This window comes from Bufo gargarizans, chromosome 4, assembly GCF_014858855.1.
Source record: "Bufo gargarizans isolate SCDJY-AF-19 chromosome 4, ASM1485885v1, whole genome shotgun sequence".
Taxonomy (NCBI): domain Eukaryota; kingdom Metazoa; phylum Chordata; class Amphibia; order Anura; family Bufonidae; genus Bufo; species Bufo gargarizans.
The window spans coordinates 409,651,568-409,673,257 of NC_058083.1; the positions used below are offsets into that span (position 1 = coordinate 409,651,568).

At 43.2% G+C, this 21,690-nt stretch overlaps 1 protein-coding gene across 2 annotated transcripts in view; it reads left to right on the top strand.

Annotated features, from left to right (window-relative positions):
* ESR1 (estrogen receptor 1) overlaps nt 1-21,690 on the top strand; it is a 704,728-nt gene that overhangs the window by 434,655 nt on the left and 248,383 nt on the right. For both annotated transcript variants that reach the window (XM_044291598.1, XM_044291597.1), the window contains exon 3: nt 5,340-5,530. In XM_044291598.1, coding sequence (XP_044147533.1) covers nt 5,340-5,530 — 191 coding nt within the window. The remainder of the gene's footprint in view (nt 1-5,339; nt 5,531-21,690) is intronic.

A 21,690-nucleotide genomic window follows, 5' to 3' on the forward strand; every position in this document is an offset into this window, starting at 1 on the left:
ATGTGTCCTCACTATTGCTCAAGGACCTGCATGTGATCAAAAGGTCCTTGTGAACCTAACAGCACATTTTCCAATGACAATAATACAGTTGGCCACTAGGTGGGAGCATGACCACAGTGCTGTTTCAACATACAACAGTGCAAGACATTTAAACCATAGTCCTGTCCCATACCAACAGAGTATTTCACACTCTTCACAGTGCGGCTCATCCATGATGTCCAGTGCATCCTGTGCACACAGGGTGTTCCACCCACATTGATGCAATACAATTGGAAAGTACCTTCATTACAGTAGCAGACCTACATGTTACCTTGATGCCACATTAGCTTAAAGGCACATAACATCACATTACCTGGCACATGACATTATGCTACCTTCACAAATCCCTTAGTAGTTCTCTGCTGAAACAGTCTGCCAGAGCTCTCTGAATCTGATATATGTCGGAACCCGCCTGAACAAAAACTGCTGCATGTAATTCCAGATCCAGAAACAAATGACACCAATGCAATCTCTTTTTCTCTGGATTGAACATTTTGGACTGAACAATCTTATACAAACAATTAAGCCATGTGCAGGAGACTACAGGGAGGCACAGGCTAGAAGTCTGAGCTTATCCAGCTCCGGATTAGGTACCAACCAGAGCAAGGCCAGAACATCTTCACTCATCCCTTGGTTGAACTTGATGGACTTATGTATTTTTTTCAATCATAATGACTATGTAACAAGAACATTATAAACTTGAAAAGCATTTTTATTCCATTGTTGAATGAAGGTGCAAGTACAAGCTATGTAAAGGTAAGCTGTCTGAAAGTACTTTATAGACTCTACAGCCACATTATTAACTTGTGTAAAGGCTTCAGGCTCTGAACAAGCTTACAAAAGGCAGAAATCCACATATGTCCACTGTACTACATCCAGCCAGTACAGTAGCTTCAACTATGAGTACGGCAACCTGTAGAAAGTATTACACCCAATCTAGATGCTTCTGCAAAAGCCAGCTAGAGAAGTGCAGTGTGAGGAGGATAACTTTAAAGAAACACTTTGGCCAATTATTCACCTTTGCAGCCATATAACTGTGGAAACTGCACTTCTGTAAACCTGCAACTCCATGCATGCTGAGAACTGTAATTGATCTGCTTAAACTTGAATCTTCAATAAAGACTTGTTCTACTGCAAAACTGCCTCATCATTGTCTCCTCCAATGATGCACAGGACCCTGCCTTGCAAATCATAATTCATCACCAGCAAGGGCACCCAGAACCACCATCAGGCAGGAGAACCCCAGGACCAGGGTATGCCGCAAATGGTAGAAAGGTGTGTCCTTCACTGGATGGTTAAGGTCCTTCACTTATGTCCTCTGCTCTCCTACTCCTGGATTGTTGCACATTAACATCACATTGTTTTTTTGTACATAACCCTATTATACATCTCTTCATTGCTTATGTACAATTTGACATACTCCAATAGATAGCAATGACATCTTTCTTGTAAATTGGAAAGGACTGGAGCAGCAGAAATAGAGTGGGCAAGAGTACTATGATTATCAGTACAGATCTGGACTCCAGGTAATTGACCACTTTTGTAAGTCAAAATATAGATAAAATGAGTCACTCGCTAGATGTTACAAGACTAAATATACCAAGAGCACAGGTCATAATCCATATCCCAAGGAAAAGGAAAAAAGCTAAAAATTGAAAACAAAACTTTATTAGCTTAAAAAAGACGTATGGGGAAATAAACTGGATGTTGTTTGTTGTATGGACTTACCCTTTATAAATTTAAATGTTTACTTAGAATAGATGTGTGCATCTTGTAAAATGACTGCTATCACATAAAAATAAACTAAAGCATGTTAAAACACAATACACATATCAATGCAATATGATCATGGATAAAAAGAAAAAAAGAAGAAAACAAAACAGTCTAACAGTCTGAAAGACAATCTTTTCCATGAGGCCCTTGTGAAGGCAGCTTCAGTCTTAGGGGGAGGGGGGTGACCTGTGTGACTACACAAGGCATATAATCCCTGGCTGTGAATGAGGTGGCATAGCACATGAGCTTGCTTGTCAGGTGAGTGAGGAGCAGGCACTGGATTCACTTCTGACAGCCTGTTCTGTGTTGCTACATGCATCACAGAATCCTTTCTTCTCCTTGTTATGCATCATCTCTCCTGCAGTGAATGTCTCCTCCACATCCAGAGCCAGCAGTTTTGCCACAATTTGCCCCAAATCACAGTAGTAGCTCTCCTGCCCTCCTGAAAACTCTGATGCAGACATCAATGGCAAACAATAGGGTTCAGTGATAAAATCATGATCTGCCCTTGTACCAATAATGGCTGCATAAGAGTGCACAGGAGGGCTGTAGAGCAACTACTGTCATCATGCATGGTGTGGGGATACACAGGACCAACACTAGGTATCATGGTGTGGTGTGCCATTAGCTAACATGACTTATCCCATCTGGTATTCTTGGAGGGAACATTGACCAGCCTTCAGTATGTCCAGAACATTGTGGAACTTCTCTTATTGTCTTTTTTGACTCACGAGACATAATGTTCCAACAAGATAAAGCCCGCCCACACTCTGACTACACGACACATCATGCTCTTCAGGGTGTCCAGCAGCTCCCCTGGCCAGCTTTATCACCAGAGCTCTCCCCCATCGAGGGAACTCGTTCAAGTGACGGATCTCCCATGCACAGCAGCCAACAACCACATTGGCTAAACTACGAGTCCAGAGCTTGTAAAGAGCTTTTGTAGGTGTGCCCAGGAGAACCACCCTCCTAAATGTGCACATCCCCTTTAAGCCTAACATATTTGTCTAGAAACAATACTCCAGTTTTCTATGGCACTCCCGTACTGGAGTGAGTTTTAAACTTTTTTTGCAACTTTTTTTTTTTTTTTAAAGAGCCCCAGTGATAAATGTGGCGTGAAACTTATTAACATAGCAAAATGTGTCCACTTTCCCACCCACTTTTCAAAAATGGAGTGGTGTAAAAATGCGATAAGTCACAAAATTTCTGCGCAAGTGACCCCAAAAAGTCCCAAAAGTCCTATTTTGTGATTTTTAAAAGCCAGATTTCTGGAGTGCAGGGCTTGATAAATTCTTTACCTTGTCGGTCTTATAGATCATTTAACCAAGTTAAATTATGGCGCAATGCACCTCTCACCTCTCCACAATGTCATTGCTGGAGGGTAAGGATGATGGTCTATTGGAGCCTGTTTATTGGGTCCCACTGTTTGTAGTGTGCCACAGCTGTGGCTTCCCCTGCTTGTTTCATTGCACGTGTGAATCTAACAAAGTATAAGGCGTTTCAAATGTCCAATTTCTGTATGTATAGTGTTGTTGTACACTGCAGCTGTTTGCTGTTCCTCCAGTGGTGAAATCAATGTTTGGACTTGTAATACACTTGTTAACCTTTTCTATCATGGAGGTTTTTCATTTTTGTGTTTCCATTTTGTGCTCCCTGCCATGCTAAAGCCATAATTATATTTTTTTTAAATTCCATTCAAATAGCCTTATGAGGGCTTGTTTTTTGCAGAACAAATTGTGCTTTCCAATGCCATAATTTAATATTGCATATTATGTAGTAGGAGGCAGTAAAGAATTCCAAATGGGGTGGAATTGGATAAAAAAAAAGCTATTCTGCCACAGCTTTATGTTTTTATTTTTATTTACAATGTTCGATGTGTGATAAAACTGACTTTCATTCTAGGTCAGTTCAAATCCGGCAATACCTTATATGTATAGTTTTTCTTGTGGTTTGATACTGATATTTTAAAGCATAGAAAAAAAATCTGTTTTATTTTTTTGTCACCACATTCTGACCCCTATAACTTTTTTGTAGCTATGTGTACAGAGCTGTGGGAGAACTGTACTTTTCATTGATACCATTCTGGGGTATGTACAGCTTTTTGATCACTTTTTATTCAATTTTTTATCCACAGGAAAAGGGATAAGTGTGTGATTGGCGTGTCTCTGAACACTAGGGCCCCCTCTGATCACAAGAACGGAGGCCAGCAGGGGCATAGCTAAAGGCTCATGGGCCCTGATGCAAGAGTTCAGCTTGGGCCCCCCTTCCCTCAGTGCTTTGTGGCCAGGGGCAGGGAAGCACATAGCCTTCGTGCTGCCTGAGGCAAAAATTGAAACTGCACCCCCCATGCCAAATTCTTGACCTAACCCCTTCCCTCCAGCCAGATGTGTAACTTGAGCAGCATGCACTTTCTGTAATACCGGTGTGTTCTTGTGCGGCACACAGGTCTTTGGCCCGGAAGCGACTGCTACCTCTGCACCCTCTGTAGCTATGCACCCGGGGGGGCCCTGTTTAAAGTGAGTGGGTGACACTCATGCAGGCTACTGCTCAATTCAACTCTTTGGGCCTGCCAGAGATAGCTGAGTGATTGCCCATCTTATGGTCTAATCACCTTAAAAATCTGCAGGGTTACTAACATATAAAAGTACCTATGTGTATCTTTCTAAGTAACAGTCATAGAGCTCATTTATATAAATATAGATGCAGTGTAACATTTCACTGGAATAACAGCTACTTGCCCTATTTAAACTTCTGTGGATAAAGAAATGAGTTATGTGACTTCACTACTGTATCTGGAGGAGTGATACATTCTTTTGAAAGTTTAGTGTTTTTAATCTGTGCTTCAGATTTTGTCATGAGTGGGAGCAGCAAACTGTGAAAGGTGCCGTTCTCATTAATACATCTCACACATCATTAAGTGAAAGATCTATCTACTAAAATGATTGCCGGCAGCATCTGGTTTACAATCAAGAGAGATATCATTCATAAAAGCTGGAGTGGAGTGCCAAGAGGCCAATCCTAGAACTAGGGTTTTCCAACATATGCCTTTTGGCACAGGCCTACCCTCAATGGAGGTAGACCACATGACTGCAACGGGAAGGGGAGGGGAGAAGCTGGCGCTCAACTTATTTTCCTGAAAAGAAAACACTTGTCGAACACATACAGGAAACTGGGTAGGGCAGGGAGTCCATAATAAGTTTTTATATGGGCCCTATGCAGTCTGTGTGAATCCCTGACCTTTTGGTATATTAAAATACAAATGTATTATGTGTTAATGCCTGATGAAGAGGGTGATGCGCCCTCGAAACGCATTGCAAAATAAAGATACCACCCAAAACATACTTACCAAGTTCCGAGATCTTTTCTTTAGGGAGAGCGCCGTTGGATGGGTCCTGTTTTCTGCACTTTGTTCTGCTGTTTAAGGCCATGCCACAGCACCTCAATGGGATTTATATGTGCCGCATAAATAGAGGTATTATAATCATTAATTTGTGCCTGAAAAGCTATTTCTGCTCACTCTTTTTCAGGTCGGGTTCAGACAACAGACGTCAACTTGGAAGAGAACGAATATCTTCATCTAATGATAAGGGAACAGCACCAATGGAGTCCAGTAAGGAGACTCGATATTGTGCAGTTTGCAGTGACTATGCATCTGGGTATCACTATGGAGTGTGGTCATGTGAAGGCTGCAAGGCTTTCTTCAAAAGAAGTATACAAGGTATAGTACAGTCTTCCTCATGATAAGACTTTACATTTGCTCTTGCCTTTTGTTCTTTCCCTCTGGATTGGGTTTTACTTGACTAAAGGAGTTTTACCACTAACCTGCATTTAGTTAAGGGAGTTGTAAAAAAAAAAGTGCTGTCTTCTACCAAAAACGGTGCCACACCTGTCCATAGCTTGTGTGTGGTATTGCAGCTAAGCCCCATTCACTTAACTAAAGCGAGATGCAATACCAGACACAACCTATGGACAGGTGGACCCCTTTCAGGACTCATGTACACAGCCATTGCCGTTTTGCAGTCGGCAAACTGCGTATCTGAAAAATACGGATACGATCCCTATTGTACAAATGCCTATTCTTGTCCACTAAACGGACAAGAATAGGACATGTTCTATAATTTTCTGAACATCTGCACGTATGTGGAGTGCACACAAATGGCATCTCTTCTGTCAATTTGGACCGTCCTGCAACATGGGACCACTTTTAGTTTCCAGTCCGCCACTGCAGTAAGGCATGTATTGTTTGTCATTGTGGTATTATGGAGCTGAGATTTCATATCACCAAGTCATTGCTCCATCCTCATCCCTCCACTCCTCTCTTCATTTCTGTCAATCTTGTATTTCTCATTTCACAGTTATGTCTGCACTTTCTTTACATATCTAGATTACCACAGTAGAAGAATGTAATTGTACAATGATGCTGAAATGTCTATTTTAAAAGTAGCCACGTGTGCAAGTGTCTACTATGAGAGTACGGCCACGCGGTGCAGCCACGATGCATCTGAGAGCTGCCCAGCCATGCAAGCTGCTGTGGTATTTGATTGGCTATTGTACAGTGTTAATGGCCATGTAGTAACCTGCAAAAGCCTACAGCCAATAACAATGCACTATGAACAAACAATCTGTGTCTAATGAATGGCATGGCATCGCTATAAGGTTCTTGCCATAATGCCCACATGTTCTTTTAATAGAGCAAAAAACAAAAGACAGTTATATAGAAAATGAAATTGGGTTTACAAACCTAATGTTTACTTTTTGTCATCTTAATTACAATATGTGTATTAAGTTACATTAAGCCCTCTATAAGTGTGCACATTTTTTGATTGGAGATGCCTAATGCTTGTTCCAAGCAGGTGGTGCAGGATTTAGACCCTGCACTAGGCATAAAATGATCTCAACACCCTGACGTAAGTCAGGGGCATCAGATTGTTGAGGCACTTTGGCATACTAGCTGAATATGTGGGCACTGCTATTGTGCCAACACATTCATTGGCAGGAATTTAAAAGAATTAGCAAACCTTTATGTGCCTGTAAAAAATGTTTGGATTCACTTGATATGTTCCTATATGTTTTTGCATTAGTGATGTCATTAAGATGATCTAAAATATGGGTTTTTAGTTTTCGTGATGTGCAACCTATATATTTTTTATTGGAAAGAGAACACAGGATCATGTAAATGACAAATGTAGTATTGCAATTGATATAATTCCTAATTGTGAAAGATGCTGCGTCATTTGCGTTTGAAAACTGTTTACTTAATGTCCGTATGTACGGCAAGTATGTGAGCCACATCTATAAAAGCCAATACTTTGTAGCCAAGTAGCCTTGTGTGTTTTTGTGGACTGGAAAAAAACTGGGTGATAAAATTAGTTCTATCAATGGGGGTCTCCTATAAATAACATTCCATCCCTGTTGTATCAGTCCTTTTACCTTAGCTTCATCTTCCAAGATAGACAAGTATTTATGAACAATATCTTTAATCTGATTGAACTGATTTGCTATATTGGAGAATAAGCAAAGGTTTGCTTTTAAATCTTGCTGTTTGCAACTCTGCTTTTTTATTGATATTTTTATTAACAAGACTGATAAGTTTTTTTTTCGATACTAGCTGTCTGGCATGGCGTAGGGACCAATTTGTATAACCGTGCATTTTTAGCCGTTAGGTCAGTATTTCTGCCTTCTTCTCATATTATATCTGTAATGAATAAATCAAGGCAACTGGACTTACTTCAGTAAGGCCTTGATTCAGTAAGTCCAGTTGCCTTGATTTATTATTTACAGATATACCATGACCTGGATAAATGAGAAGCTTCACAGACTTCTTCTCATATTGGGTAGGATCAGAGCAGTTGCACTTAACACGCTTTAATTCGCCTATGGGAATTGCTTTAATGGTGTGTTTTGGGTGTGAACTAGCACCATGTAAGATTGTGTTGCCTGCTGTTGCTTTCTATGAGTGGAAAAGACTATTAATTCCTCTCCCATCCCACACAGTGTTAAATCCAGGAAGGAAACAATGTGTGGATCTTGATCGTAAGTGAACCTCAGATTATAGTCATTTCTGTTTAAATGATTCACAAATTCTGGTATAGCAGACACATCACCCCGTAGGTCATCAATGTATCTGCTATACCAGAAAAGGTTATCAGAAAACAGATTTTCATCGCCATAAATGGCTTGATTCTCCCAAAAGGCCATTACCAGGTTTGCCAGCAAAGGCGAATATTTCACCCCTATTGATACACCTGAAACCTGCATATAAAAATGACCATTGAAGGAGAAGTAATTATATTTCATCAAAAAAGCAACTGCCTGTATTATGTATTCACATAGATCCGTGGTGTAATCACTCCAAAATTCCAACTGATGTTTCAGTGCTACAAGTGCCACATCATAACATCACATGTCAACCAACAGAATTCTCTGTTCCATGAAAAGCTGCACAGAACGTCTCTGCTATCTTGTAGAAAAACAGGTAATCCCCTTACTAATGGCTGAAGCAGAGAGTCTACTCAACCTTTCACACACTGCCCCTATTCCCGAGACAATCGGTCTCATGGTGGATTTTGGGCACATTTGTGTACCTTGGGCAGTTCATGAAGTATTGGTACGGTAGGGTATTCTACATAAATAAATTCTGCCTGTTTTTCAGAAATTACTCTTAGAGCTACACCAAAGTGATGAACCTTTTGCTGAATTTTAGCCGTTGGGTTACAATCAATCCTTCGATATGTGGTGATTCACATTATTCCCTTTTTCGATTTGTGGTTGGAGGAGCCACCCATTGCAGGTGTTTGGGTATTGTCAGCATCAGACAAGAATTCCTTCAGAGTCCATTTCAGACAAACTCAGGTTAACCTTACATCCTGGAGTATTATTTGTTTTAGTCAGGGGCGTAACTAGAAGTGACTGGGCCCCACAACAAATTTTTGTATGGTTCCCCCCCCCCCCCCCCCCCCCCCCCGCGCGCTTTGCAACGTCCTCCTCCTGTGTAAACCCCACTCCTTTGGCTAGTCACGATCTAGACCAGACCAGGCTTCCACGCCACCCTTTTCCTATATAATATATATATATATATATATATATATATATACACATATATACACACACACTTTGTCATGTAGTGTCGTTGTACATGGCAGCCTCACTTTTCTGCCCGCTTATTATGGCACATATAAGCACACACCCTCTACATATATAAGAGTAACAAAATAAGCAGTAGTAGATGGCAGAACAGCAAGCAGGGGGGGCGCAGACAGGGGCCATGGGAGCACAGGCCAGGGGGGTGCAGACAAGGGCCTGGAGGGGCACAGGCCATGGCCAGGGAAGCACAGATAAGGGCCAGGGGCTGCACTGAAAGGGCCAGTGTGGCACACACAGTGGCCAAGGGGGTGCACACATGGGCCAGGGGTACAGACAAGGGCCAGGGGGGCACAGATAAGGACAATGGGCACATACAAGGGTCAAGAGGTGGCATAGATAATGGCCAGGGCACAGTGGAGCAGACAGGGGCCAGGGAGGCACAGACAGAGTCCAGGGGGGGGGCACAGGCCAGGGCCAGGGGGAGCAGATAAGGGCCAGGGGCACAGACAAGGGCAAGGGACGGGGCACAGATAAGGACTAGGGCCCAGGGGCGCAGACAGGGGCCAGGATTGTACACACAGGGGCCAAAGGGGCAGAGACAAGGGCCAGTGAGGTGCAGACAGGGGCCAGGGGAGCAGACAAAGGCCTGGAGAGGGGGCACAGATAAGGGCCAGGGCCCAGGGGTGCAGTCAGGGGCCAGAGAGGTGCAGACAGGGATCAGGGAGGCACAGACAGTGGCCTGGGGGACACAAGCCAAGGCCGGCACAGACAAGGCCCAGAGGGGTGCAGATAAGGGTCAGGGGCTTTGCTGAAAGAGCCAGGGAGGCACAAACAGGGGCCAGGGGTTGCACTGACAAGGGCATGGGGGGCACACAGGCAGCAGGCACAGACATACCAGAAAAGCCCAGTGACTGATGTGCACTGTTGTGCCACTGCCGTGTTGCTCCTCTTTTCTGCCACGCTGTTTCTCCCGTCTGCCGCTCCCTCCTCAGGTCAGGACCGGAACTTGGTGGGCGAGCCTAATTAGAACAGCGCGCTGCCGGCTTGTACCGGCTTGATTCCTGCACTGTCTGGCAGTAAGATGCACCGGGAATGAGGGGGTGGAAGGATGATGATGGGTAATGTTGCTGGTGCCGCACTGTATGTGAAGGGGCCTGGCCTGCAAAACTGTATTAAATAATCATGAAACCTGACTGACATGCTGCTGAGCTCCTTGTCAGCCCGGGCCCCGAAGCAGCCGCTTCTCCGGTAGTTACGCCACTGGTTTTAGTATATTTCTTATTGTTTTTTTTTCTCTTTTAAAATAGATCTTGGAGTACTGTTCACATTATCTCTATGTTTCCACTCATAGACCTGATTGTTTGCATAGTCATATAAGTCTCGCTGAAATGTTAGTTTTTTTGTCAGATGCAACATAGTCCTCCAGCTTAGATATATTCATTCGTATTATATTTAAAGATTCATCATAATTAGTATTTTGTACGAAATCTGACAGTTGCAGCACCGCCTTGTGTATGTCCTCCTTTAGCTTCTGAAGTTTGATTGTCTCCTCAGCAATAATTAGACGTATCAGTTTGAGAGAGCAATCCGACAATGTATCATTCCATTGTTACACAAATGTCTCTGAAAACGGCGTAGTAGGAATTTTTTTGATCCTCAGTCCTCTGAGAATCATATCTTTCAACACATATGTTTGCAATGTTTTTAGATCCCACCAGAGTCTGGTCTCTTAATCAAGTAATTTCTCCAACCCCTTCAGGATATTTGCAAGGTTAGCTGTTCTTGCAGTGGCGTAGCGTGGGGGGGAACATGGGGGCTGTTGCCCTTGGCGCAAAATTGCAGGGAGCGCCAGGCAGAAAGCACTTCAATGAGGGCCACGGAAGCCTATGGCTCTCGTCCCCTCCGTTCTTCCTCATAGGCTTCAGGCTAGTGGCCTGAAACATATGAGTTAGTAGAGCGACTGTAGTGTCTAGAATGGAGTTGCTCCTAGGAGGAATTATGTCAGGGGAAGAGGCGGAGTCTCATCATCCAGGGGGCAGGGCCTAAAGATGTGCAGGAGATTCTACAGAGCACAATGTTGGAGAGAGGAGCAGAGGCTGCAGCAGGTTAGTATGTGGAGGAGAATAGTGACTGTTATTTTTACTTGGGGGGCTTTTTGCAGGGGCTGAAGGGAGGAGGACTAATCTTTGTACTGGAGACTGTATGTTAGAGGGGTCTGAAGAGAGGGTAGTGGGGGTGATATTATTTACATGGCACTGTATGCTGGAGGGGCTGGAAGCAGGGGGTGATATTATTTTACATGGGACTGTATGCTGGAGGGGCTGAAGGCAGGAAGAGTGATGAATTTTACATGAGACTGTTTGCAAGAAGGGATGGAAGGCAGGGGGGTGATGTATCTTATGGGACTGTATGCTGGAGGGTCTGAAGGCCAGCGGCGAAGAGAGGGTGGGTGATATTATTTATATGGGCTGTATGCTGGAGGGGCTGAAGCCAGGTGGAATTTTGCATTTTACATGGGGCTGTATGTTGGAGGGGCTAAAGGCGGGGAGTAATGTATTTTACATGTGACTGTATGCTTGAGGGGCTAAGGCAGGGAAGTGATGTGTCTTACATGGGACTGTATGCTGGAGGGGCTGAAGGCGGGGGTTGTATCTTGCATGGGACTATATGCTGGAGGGGCTGAAGGCAGGAGAGTGATGTATCTTACATGGTACTGTATTCTGGAGAAGCTGAAGGCAGGGGGAGTGATGTATTTTACATGAGACTGTATGCTGGAGTGGCTGAAGGCAGGACGAGTGATGCATTTTACATGGGACTGTTTGCAAGAATGGCTGGAAGGCAGGGGTGTGATGTATCTTACATGGGACTGTATGCTGGAGGGGCTGAAGGCAGATGGCAAAGAAAGGGAGTGTGATATTATTTACATAGGACTGTATGTTGGAGGGTCTATAGGTGGGGAGTGATGTATTTTACATGAGACTGTATGCTGGAGGGGCTGAAGGCAGGGAAGTGATGTGTCTTACATGGGACTGTATGCTGGAGGGGCTGAAGGAAGGGGAAAGGTTGTATCTTACATGGGACTGTATGCTGGAGGGGCTGAAGGCAGGGGGAGGTTGTATCTTACATGGGACTGTATGCTGGAGGGGCTGAAGGGGGGCATAATTATTACTATAATACTACAAAGGGGGCAATTATAATATTAATAATAATAATACAGAGGAGGAAATAATAATAATAATACAGAGGGGCCAGTATATATTATAATTATACAGAGGGCATTATAGTTATGGGCACTATGGGGGAGGGGAGGTCTGTTATCTGAGGATGATAGAAATCCCCCCAAAAATCTGTGGGGGGGGGGGCTGGATATAGAATTTGGCCCACACTGCTGAAGCCTGGCCCCAGTCTTCAGGTCACACTGTGTGTGTTCTGAATTCTGGGGCCTCACACCCATCTACTACATTATCTGTACTCAGAGAGTTATCACTGTGTTATCTATGGTGTTACGTAGGACTGCAGGTGACATCTACTGCATTATTTGTAAAAAGGGGCGTGGCCACAGGTTGGGGGGGCGTAATACTTGGCTTGTCCCGGGTGCTGGCAACCTACGCTATGCCACTGTGTTCTTGGATTGTAGATTCGTCCTCAGCAAAAACCGCAGCTGCTTTTTCTTGTCGCTGCAAATCATTGCTTGAGAGGGACATATTTGACAAATGTTTGATATCCCAAGGGTGAAAAGTGAAAGAAATGAAAGTAAAAACAACATGGTTTCCTTCAGGCCTGGAAGACTGAATCTGGAAATCACACTGTGAAGGTCAAAAGGGTAAGCTAGCACTCCCATATTACCTCTCGTGCAAGGACCCGGTCCAGTCCATAGTATAATCCAGGAAAACAACGAAAAATGTCCAGCACTAAGATGAATAAAAAGTCTTTATTTTTTATTCCATAAATTTAAAAGAATACAATTCTTCACATGGACAGCGGTAACGCCACCAACCGTTTTGATATATCAGATCTTAATCATGTTATGGGTCAAATGCAAGTTTAATACTCTTATATACCTGGAATGAAAATGGCTCCACCAAACCAGGTTCGAATTGCCATTTCCACACAGGTGGTTGTGATATCAGCAATTCCTTGCATTTAACCCCTGCTGTTCAGAATTACACATAAAAACAATGTCATATAACATAAAATAAATGTGCAACAGAACATCTGACATCCAGTTGCATATGTCTTTAAACTTTGATCCAAAAACATCCAAAAACAAATTTATTCATCTCAGTGCTGGACATTTTTCGTTGTTTTCCTATTATTGTCCTCATTCTGGAGAAGGATAGGAGTGTTCTATTGGGGCCCAGCAGTTCCACAAAACACCCAACGGTTGTGTGCATGAGTGCCTAACGTAGGTCAGTAAAAAAACAGCATAAAATAAAACTGAACCATATATGTACTCCAAAATAGTACTTGTAGAAACTATTATATATTTTGTGCTGCAAAATGTTCTGCAAAAAAAGGAGACTGCATAATGCTAAGTTAATATAAATTTTCTTTTTAAGTTATTACATCAACAATGGCAACATGAACAATCCAAAAGTTCTGTGTGGCCCTGAAGACTAAAATGGATTGGTCATTAAGGGGTTAACTGCAATTATTTTCTCCTTTTTTTAGGAGGGGAATTGGAGTATGTATTTTGTATTGCTTGTTTGTTTTGCATTGTTTTACCTTGTAGGTTTCGTGTAGATTAGAGATAGCAAAGTTTTCAAAAATTCAGTTTGGTTGCTTTGCTGAATTTTTCCTTAAAATTGGTTTGATCTGAATTAATTTATCATGAAGCTCATTAAATCAGGTCTATCCTGGCCTACATTTCAAACTTTAGGGAGAATGTATCCTGGTGTACATCACTGGCCAGTGCAGCAACATGTATAGCTAGTCCTTTCTGGTAGTGAAACAGTGACTGTTTCTCTGAATGATAGACAGGTCACATATATGGTCGTATACATCATCGTGTAGGCCACCAACATTCCTAGCTTACCCCTGCAATTTAAAAAAAAGCATACAACATCCTTAAGTAAAGCAAAAATATATATATATGCTGCGCGCCCTTATAGGTGTCCCAATGACAAAATAAGGACATTGAGGCAGCACTAATAAAGTAGTATAGAAAAAAAGGTTCCTTTAATCCGTGTTTTGGCAATGCAAACACATGTTTGAATCCCTTCTGTTAGATGTAGAATGACTGTGTGTCACTATTAGGCTTAGTTCACACTTGATTAAGTTTGTCTGTAATTGTGAGCCCAAAGCAGGTGCGGGTCAAACCCACAGAACAGGTGCAGATCTATTCTTGATACATAATCAGAGAGTAGGCTTGGCTCCTGAATTTCATTGCATAGGGTGCTGTAAACAACTTGGCCAAAAAGGGCTACTTCTATTAATCATTAACCTGATGCAATCAGCAACTGAGCGGGGGCTGGACCGTACACACTGCTCTATCCCGGTATGGAATTCATTGTTAGTTTTGCTTTTTTGACTGATCCTTATTCAGGAGTAGGCTTCCGCATTGATATGATTAGTCATTTCTGGTCAAGGTCATGCAGGCTTCAGTATAAATGTTATATAGTGAATTTACTTGCCTCACAATAAGTTATGGAAATAATTGACCAAATAACAGAAGTGTGAACTCAGTCTTACAGGTCAGAGTTAACATCAGATCGAATTGATGTGGACTTAACCACGCAGCGACCTAAAATTCAAGGAGTGGCCCCATGACATTGGGAAGGGTGTCAGCAGTAAGGCTGTGTTCACATCACTGTTTATTTTTCCTAGTGCCGAACTGAAGTTCCTTGAGCCCACTACAGGAAATTATTCTGAGGGCCCAAACTCTTGGACCTTAAGGGCCTTGTTTTTCTTGAGGTCCCTTATTCTCAGAGCTTGGGCCAAAAGGAGGATACTCTGGTGGGCCAGTTCAACTCTTATTTTACAGTTCTTCTGATCCGTCAGAAGAACAGGCCAAAAAAGCGGATCTTGTAGTTTCAGCATTCAACAGTATTTGATCAGTATTTTATCAGTATTGGTAAGGCAAAAACAGGGGTTGGTCCAAAACAGAGATAACATGTGATGGAAACATTTGCATGTGTTCTGTGTTTTGGACTTACTCCTGCTTTTGGCTTCCAAATCATGATCAAATTCTGATGCAAAATACTGACCGTGTGATAGAGGCTTCATGCTCAATTTGCATGCGTTTTGGCCATTTGCCTCTGAAATAGGCTTTATTCAGATGGAAAATAAGTCCTGCAAACGGTCAGTATTTGGTCAGTTTTTTGTATCAGTGTTTGATCATTATTGGTCAAGCAAAAACAGGAGTGGGTCCAAAACAGAGAAAACATGTGATGGAAATGTTTGCAAGTCTTCTGTGTTTTGGATCCACTCCTGCTTTTGGCTGGAGTGAATCATTATCAAATCCTGATGCAAAATACTGACCGCGTGATAGAGGCCTTCTGGGCGCTCAAAAGATAGGAAGAACAGTAATGTGAACATGGTCAAACAGGGAAACTAGTGGCTCTGTAATAGACTGGTCACAATAGTGGCCCCAGAACAGAGTGGGGCAACAACAGTGACAGTAACAGCACAAGATTGTGGCTGATAACAGTAGAGGCAGCAGGAGTGTGGCATCAGGCGGGTGACAGCATCAGAACAGTGGCAGCAGGATGTGGGCAGAAGTAATGGGCCATTTGTCACAATGCTCTGGTGTGGCAGCACACTACAGTAAAATTATTACTGCCAGAATGACCTACTCTGTTGTATCAGACACTGCTGTCTGGAAATCTTTGTTGATCCATGCCTGATCCATCTTTATAAAGGTTAGTCTCACCCGCTCTGATGCCACACTACTGGCTGGGTAGGAAATCTTGCCCAGAGCAAACTTAGCCAGTTCTGACCACAGTTCAAGTTTGGCTGCCCAGGTATGCCACCACCTGCTGGATCAGGTTCTGTTCCATGTTCTGCTGCTGACAAGGCTTAGGTTGCTGCTAAGGAGCTGGTGCTGCTCCTGACCCCCAACCCCACTCCAGCAATCATGACAGTGGAACATGAGCTCAGAGAGTTCCCCGAGATAGAGCTTTGTGACGATTGGCAATGGGTCGCATAGGCAGCAACCAACCGACTACAAAGGATGTCTTGATAGTAGTTGAGTTTTTCATCCCCCTCAGAAGGTGGTAAAAAGACCCCCATTTTGGACCGGTACCTAGGGTCTAACATTGGGGAGAGCCAGTAGTCATCCCTCTGCTGTATTGTTATAATGCAGCAGTCTCTACGCAAGCAACTCTGCATGTATTTGGCCATTTGTGCAAGAGACTCAGAGAGATTTCCTGCCTGCATCTCCACTGCATACTTCCACTGTCTGGCAGGGTCATCTGCTTCGTCCTCCTCATCGCCCTCTGGCTCCTCATGATCCTCCTGCTCCTCTCCTGTCCTTTGGGCAGATAAACAACCTAGTTCTGTATAGAATTCCTGGGCATTTATGTCCTTATCCTATTCCTCCTCCTGTGCTAGTTCAGCCTCCACAGGGCTCAGGTGGATGTGAGATGTAGGCACCACTTCTCCCGTCCCGTCGACAGTCAGATTTATCAGCATACTCTCCAGGACATGAAGCTGTGGAATCAGATCATTCATCCAGTAGTCCTGGAGACTGACAAATAAAGGGGCCTCCTCAACGGGCATTTGAATATAAAAGCTGCGACTATCTAACGTCAAAGTTACATCAAAGAGTAGACCTGTCCATCTGCATCATCAAAAATCGATAACGGATTTTCTCTACTCATACAGTCGGTCCAACATGTGGGGGGGTGGAGTTCCAACATGTGGAAACGTCTCATATGAGGAGAGATAGGAGAGGAACATCATTCTGCCTTTGCAACTCAAAAGTTGAAAAAAGTCGCAACCTACGCCAGACAACCCCCTGGTCTACTTTTACACATAAAGGTGTAAACAACATTGCACTCACTCCAAATATATTATTAAGGTGGAATGTTTCTGGAATTTGGCACATGCACGCAAAACAAAAACAGACTTAAAACTGACACAAAAGTAACCGCAAATTATAAATGTCCCCCATAATATTTAAATTCAGCTTATCTTTCTCATATTGCTCCCAAATGAGTATCAATGGGGTACATTTACAAATGCACTAGAGTTCGGTTTTAAAATGCACAAATAAATGGCACCTATGCTGCATGCAAAATTTATATTCTGTTTTAGATACTGAAAAAGAGAGAGTGACTTTGAATATAAAAGTGCAGCAGATGTAAAGAGTCTGTAAGCTAGGGTAACGAAAAGCCCCAAATCTACCAAACTGACTCATCAATATGTACAGTAATACATAGAATCTACAGAAGCCAAATGTCTTTAATAAGTGTCTGTTATAAAAAAAATACATGAAAATAATATTAAATTATAATAAAAATGTATTATAATAATAAACATTAGAAAGAATGTAATAGGATTTCCTATCAGTTCTTACGCTATATAGCGCTCAATTCTCCCTCCTCTTCTATGACTATAATACAGCTAGATACTGTACCATTGAGAAATATTTCCCATAGAAAAACACTCTTTGAAGCAACAAATAAGGCTACTTTCACACACGCGTTTGGTGCGGTCATAAATCTGCACAGACGAATCTGTTCAGATAATACAACAGTCTGCATCCGTTCAGAACAGATCCGTTTGTATTATCTTTAACATAGCCAAGACGGGTCTTGAACACCATTGAAAGTCAATGGAGGACGGATCAGTTTTCTATTGTGCCAGATTGTGTCATAGAAAACGGATCCGTCCCCATTAAATTACATTGTGTGCCAGGACAGATCCGGTCAGTTTCGTCAGACGGACACCAAAACGCTGCAAGCAGCATTGTGGTGTCTGCCTCCAAAGCGGAATGGAGACGGAACGGAGGCATTCTGAGCGGATCCTTTTCCATTCAGAATGCATTAGGGCAAAACTGATCCGTTTTGGACCGCTTGTGAGAGCCCTGAACGGATCTCACAAACGGAAAGCCAAAATGCCAGTGTGAAAATAGCCTAATTTGAACCTGTATACAATGTGCAGTCTCTACCTGTATGTGTGACTGTAAGAATACGTATACATATTCCCTTTCCGTGTCATGTGGGTGGACAATTTGTTGCAGATTTTAGTGAATTTCAGAAGCAACATTTGTGGATAGAGCTGTTTTAAGATACCATATAGACCATGTTAACCCTCTGTTTACTGTGGGGTTCAAACAAAACACGAGAACTGCTGATGGTTTATACTCTTTTTCCATATACAACCTCATGCCTCATGCACACGACCATTTTTTTTTCCATGTCCGATCCGTATTTTTTGCAGATTGGACGCACGCCCATTCATTTCTACAGAGTCGCAATTAATTCGGACAGCACACCGTGTGCTGCCCACATCTGTATGACCGTCCCGCAAATCCTTCTTGGCTGCAAAATGCGGTCTGTGGCCCATTTCAAGCCAATGGGTCCACAAAAAATGAGGGTGGCACATAGTAGCTATGCGTGTGACATCTGTCATTTGTGCATCCTTTGCCTGGAAATGCCAAGGACTGCCGTCTGAGCCATGTGACACCTGCAGGCTGTGCAGTCAAAATGCCAAATTTGGACATGGAGCACATAATACCATTAGTGCATGAATTATGAACTATGGCACACCAGAAGTGACATGTACCAAGACCATGTCCGTTAAGATCAGTCGTGGGAGGAGGCGGCGCCAGAGCTGCAACCAGACAATTGGGCGAATACCAACAAGACCCAGCGTAAAAAAAATTGGTAAGGGCCTATACTGGCATATATTTTTGCATGTGAACTTACTATTACACCACATTATACTGTAACCCCCTAATGCTCGATATGGTATCCTAACATTGCACCACAAAGCACTTTAACCCCCTTGTGCTCAATATGGCAGGCCAATTGCTTATTGCACCACAAAGCACTTTAACCCCCTAGTGCTCGATATGGCATGCTAACTGCATATTGCACCACATAGCACCTTAACCCCCTTGTGCTTGATATTGTATTTTATTTGCTTATTGCACAACATAGTACTTTAACCGCCATGTGCGCGATTTTGTCTGCTAACTTTCTATTCATTGTACTGTAGCCCCCTAGTGCATGATATTATATGCTAATTGCTTACGGCACCACATAGTATTTTACCATCCGTGTAAATGATATTGTATGTTAATTGCCTATTGCATACAGAGCACTTTAGCCCCTTAGTGCATCATATAGTCCATTAAACCCCTATTGCACAGTGATATATGTAAACTACCTATTGCATCATAAACTATAGTTATCCCCTATGCTACGCTGATATATGTTAGATACCTATTGCACAATAAGATGTGTTAAACCCCTATGTTAACCTAAAGTAAGTGAACCCACTGAGGCAAACTTTTTTTATTTTTTATTTCTGTTGGCAGTAACGCAAGTAAAGATCCGCAGGAACTCCTCAAGAGATCAGCTCTGCCAGGGTGAAGATGCCCCATCCAGAAAGCACATCTACATTTACTGTTTACCCAGCAGCTGCAGTTTCTACAAAACATAATTAAACTGCGACCTTAAGTACCACCTTTTTAACTTTTTTTTTTTTTTTTTAAAGGGGTATTAAAAAAGGGTATTTACAAAACTGGTGCAATGGTAAACTGGCTTATAGGTCCATAGCAACCATTCTGAATCAAACTTTATTTTTAAAGAGCTTCTGCTTCAATAGCCTTGAACTGTAGAATGTATTGCAGGCTGTACATGCTCAGCAATGTTCTCAGTGGTCAAAGCAACCACCCATGTTTATATCTTCACAAATTCAAATTTTAAATCTACTACTTTACAGCACTATTGACAATCTGGCGGAAAAAGGAGATTCTTTCATAATGAAAAACAGCAAACACCAGTTACAGAAGGAGCAACCATCCCAAGAACCTCTGCAGCTCGTACAACACCCACACCATAGGATTCCTGGCCCGAGGTCTCCTGGCCAGATGGCTCCTTCCCAGAAAGCTCCCGACCTGAGGTTTCCGGCCCAGAGCACTACGACCAAGAGATCTCACATCCACAGGGCGCCCACGCAGAGCTCGCCTGCGTATGTACCACGTACCACACATCACAGTAGGAAGTACCCTCACCTTGTTTTGGATTCAGCAACCCGGACCCTAATTGATGCTCAGGTGCTTTAGTATCTGAACTAAAACAGGACTGAGGAGCAAGAGGCGACTAAAGAGTTGCCTCTATCTTTCACATATGCCTCCAGAAAGGCACTTGCGTTGCATAGGGCTGATAACACTTACTGTGGACAACAAGCCCATTGAACTGCGCCAATAAGCAGGCCTAATTGAGGATGTTAGGCTACTTTCACACTAGCGGTAGGACGGATCCGACAGGCTGTTCACCCTGTCGGATCCGTCCTGCTGCTATTTCGCCGTGCCGCCGGACTGCCACTCCTCGACTCCGACTATAATGGGGACAGGGGGCGGAGCTCCGGCGCAGCACGGCAGTGCATAACGAGAGGCCGCCGGACTAAAAGTACTGCATGTCCGACGTTTTAGTCCGGCGGCCTCTCGCCGTGCACTGCTGTGCTGCTCCGGAGCTCCGCCCCCATCCCTATTCTAGTCAATGGGGACAGAGCGTCAGCCCAGCGGCACGGCGAAATAGCGGCAGGACGTATCCGACAGAGTGAACAGCCTGTCGGATCCGTCCTGCCGCTAGTGTGAAAGTACCCTTATCCCCAACTACGTGCATTCAAACTAAACCTGGACCCAGACCACTAGCTCCAAGGATGTAGATGTCATCTCCCCCTCTGTTCTCCCAGGACAGGGAGCCATATTTTAGAGCTGCCTATTATGGACAAGAGGAGATTATCCCTTCAATTCATGGCACTGGTTCATTTATCCACGATCTCTATGATTTTTTTATTTCTTTCTAATTTTTGTTTGGTAAATATATTTTTTGTCTTTTTTTAATTTTCTTTTTGTCTTTTATATTTGGTAAAGCCTTTAATGGGGTTTGATCATCTATATCACATTTTCAGTGCCCTACCCCTGGCACCCCCTACACTGCTGATTTTCTACCCAATGATTGCTAATGAGTAGTGTTGTGCGAACCCAAACTGCAAAGTTTGAGTCGTACTGAACTTTGCGAGTTCGGGTAACCGGATACGAACCAGAACTTTGCAGCAACGGTTTGGGTTCGAGTTCGGTGTTCGGGCATTTAATAAAGCTTGTTGCAAAGCCGGAGGACAGCCAATCAACAAGCTTTTAAGCTGTGGGCACTTAGAAACCATCACAGCCATGCCTAGTAATGGCATGGCTGTGATTGGCCGGTGCATCATGTAACCCAGCCTCTATACAAGCTGTATCACGTGTAGCACCGCCCATCCATTCTGAGTAGTGCAGGGACAGGAAGCAGGCAGATGATGTGAGGGAGAGTGTTAGGCATCTCATCTGGCTATTTATTCTGTGGGTTACCTATAATGATTTTTTTTGTGGGTGCAATGCACTATCTTTGCACCCCTGGCACAGAAATATAATAATTAATCTGGCTGTTAATTCTGTGGGTGACCTATAGCAATTCTTTTGTGGGTGCAATGCACAATCTTTGTACCCCTGACACAAAAATAGAATAGTTAATCTGTCTGTTAGTTCGGTGGATGACATATACCCATTTTTGGTGTGAGGTGCACTGCATCCGTGACAGGGAAATTAATATACGGTAGTTAATCCGTCTGTTAGTTTGGTGG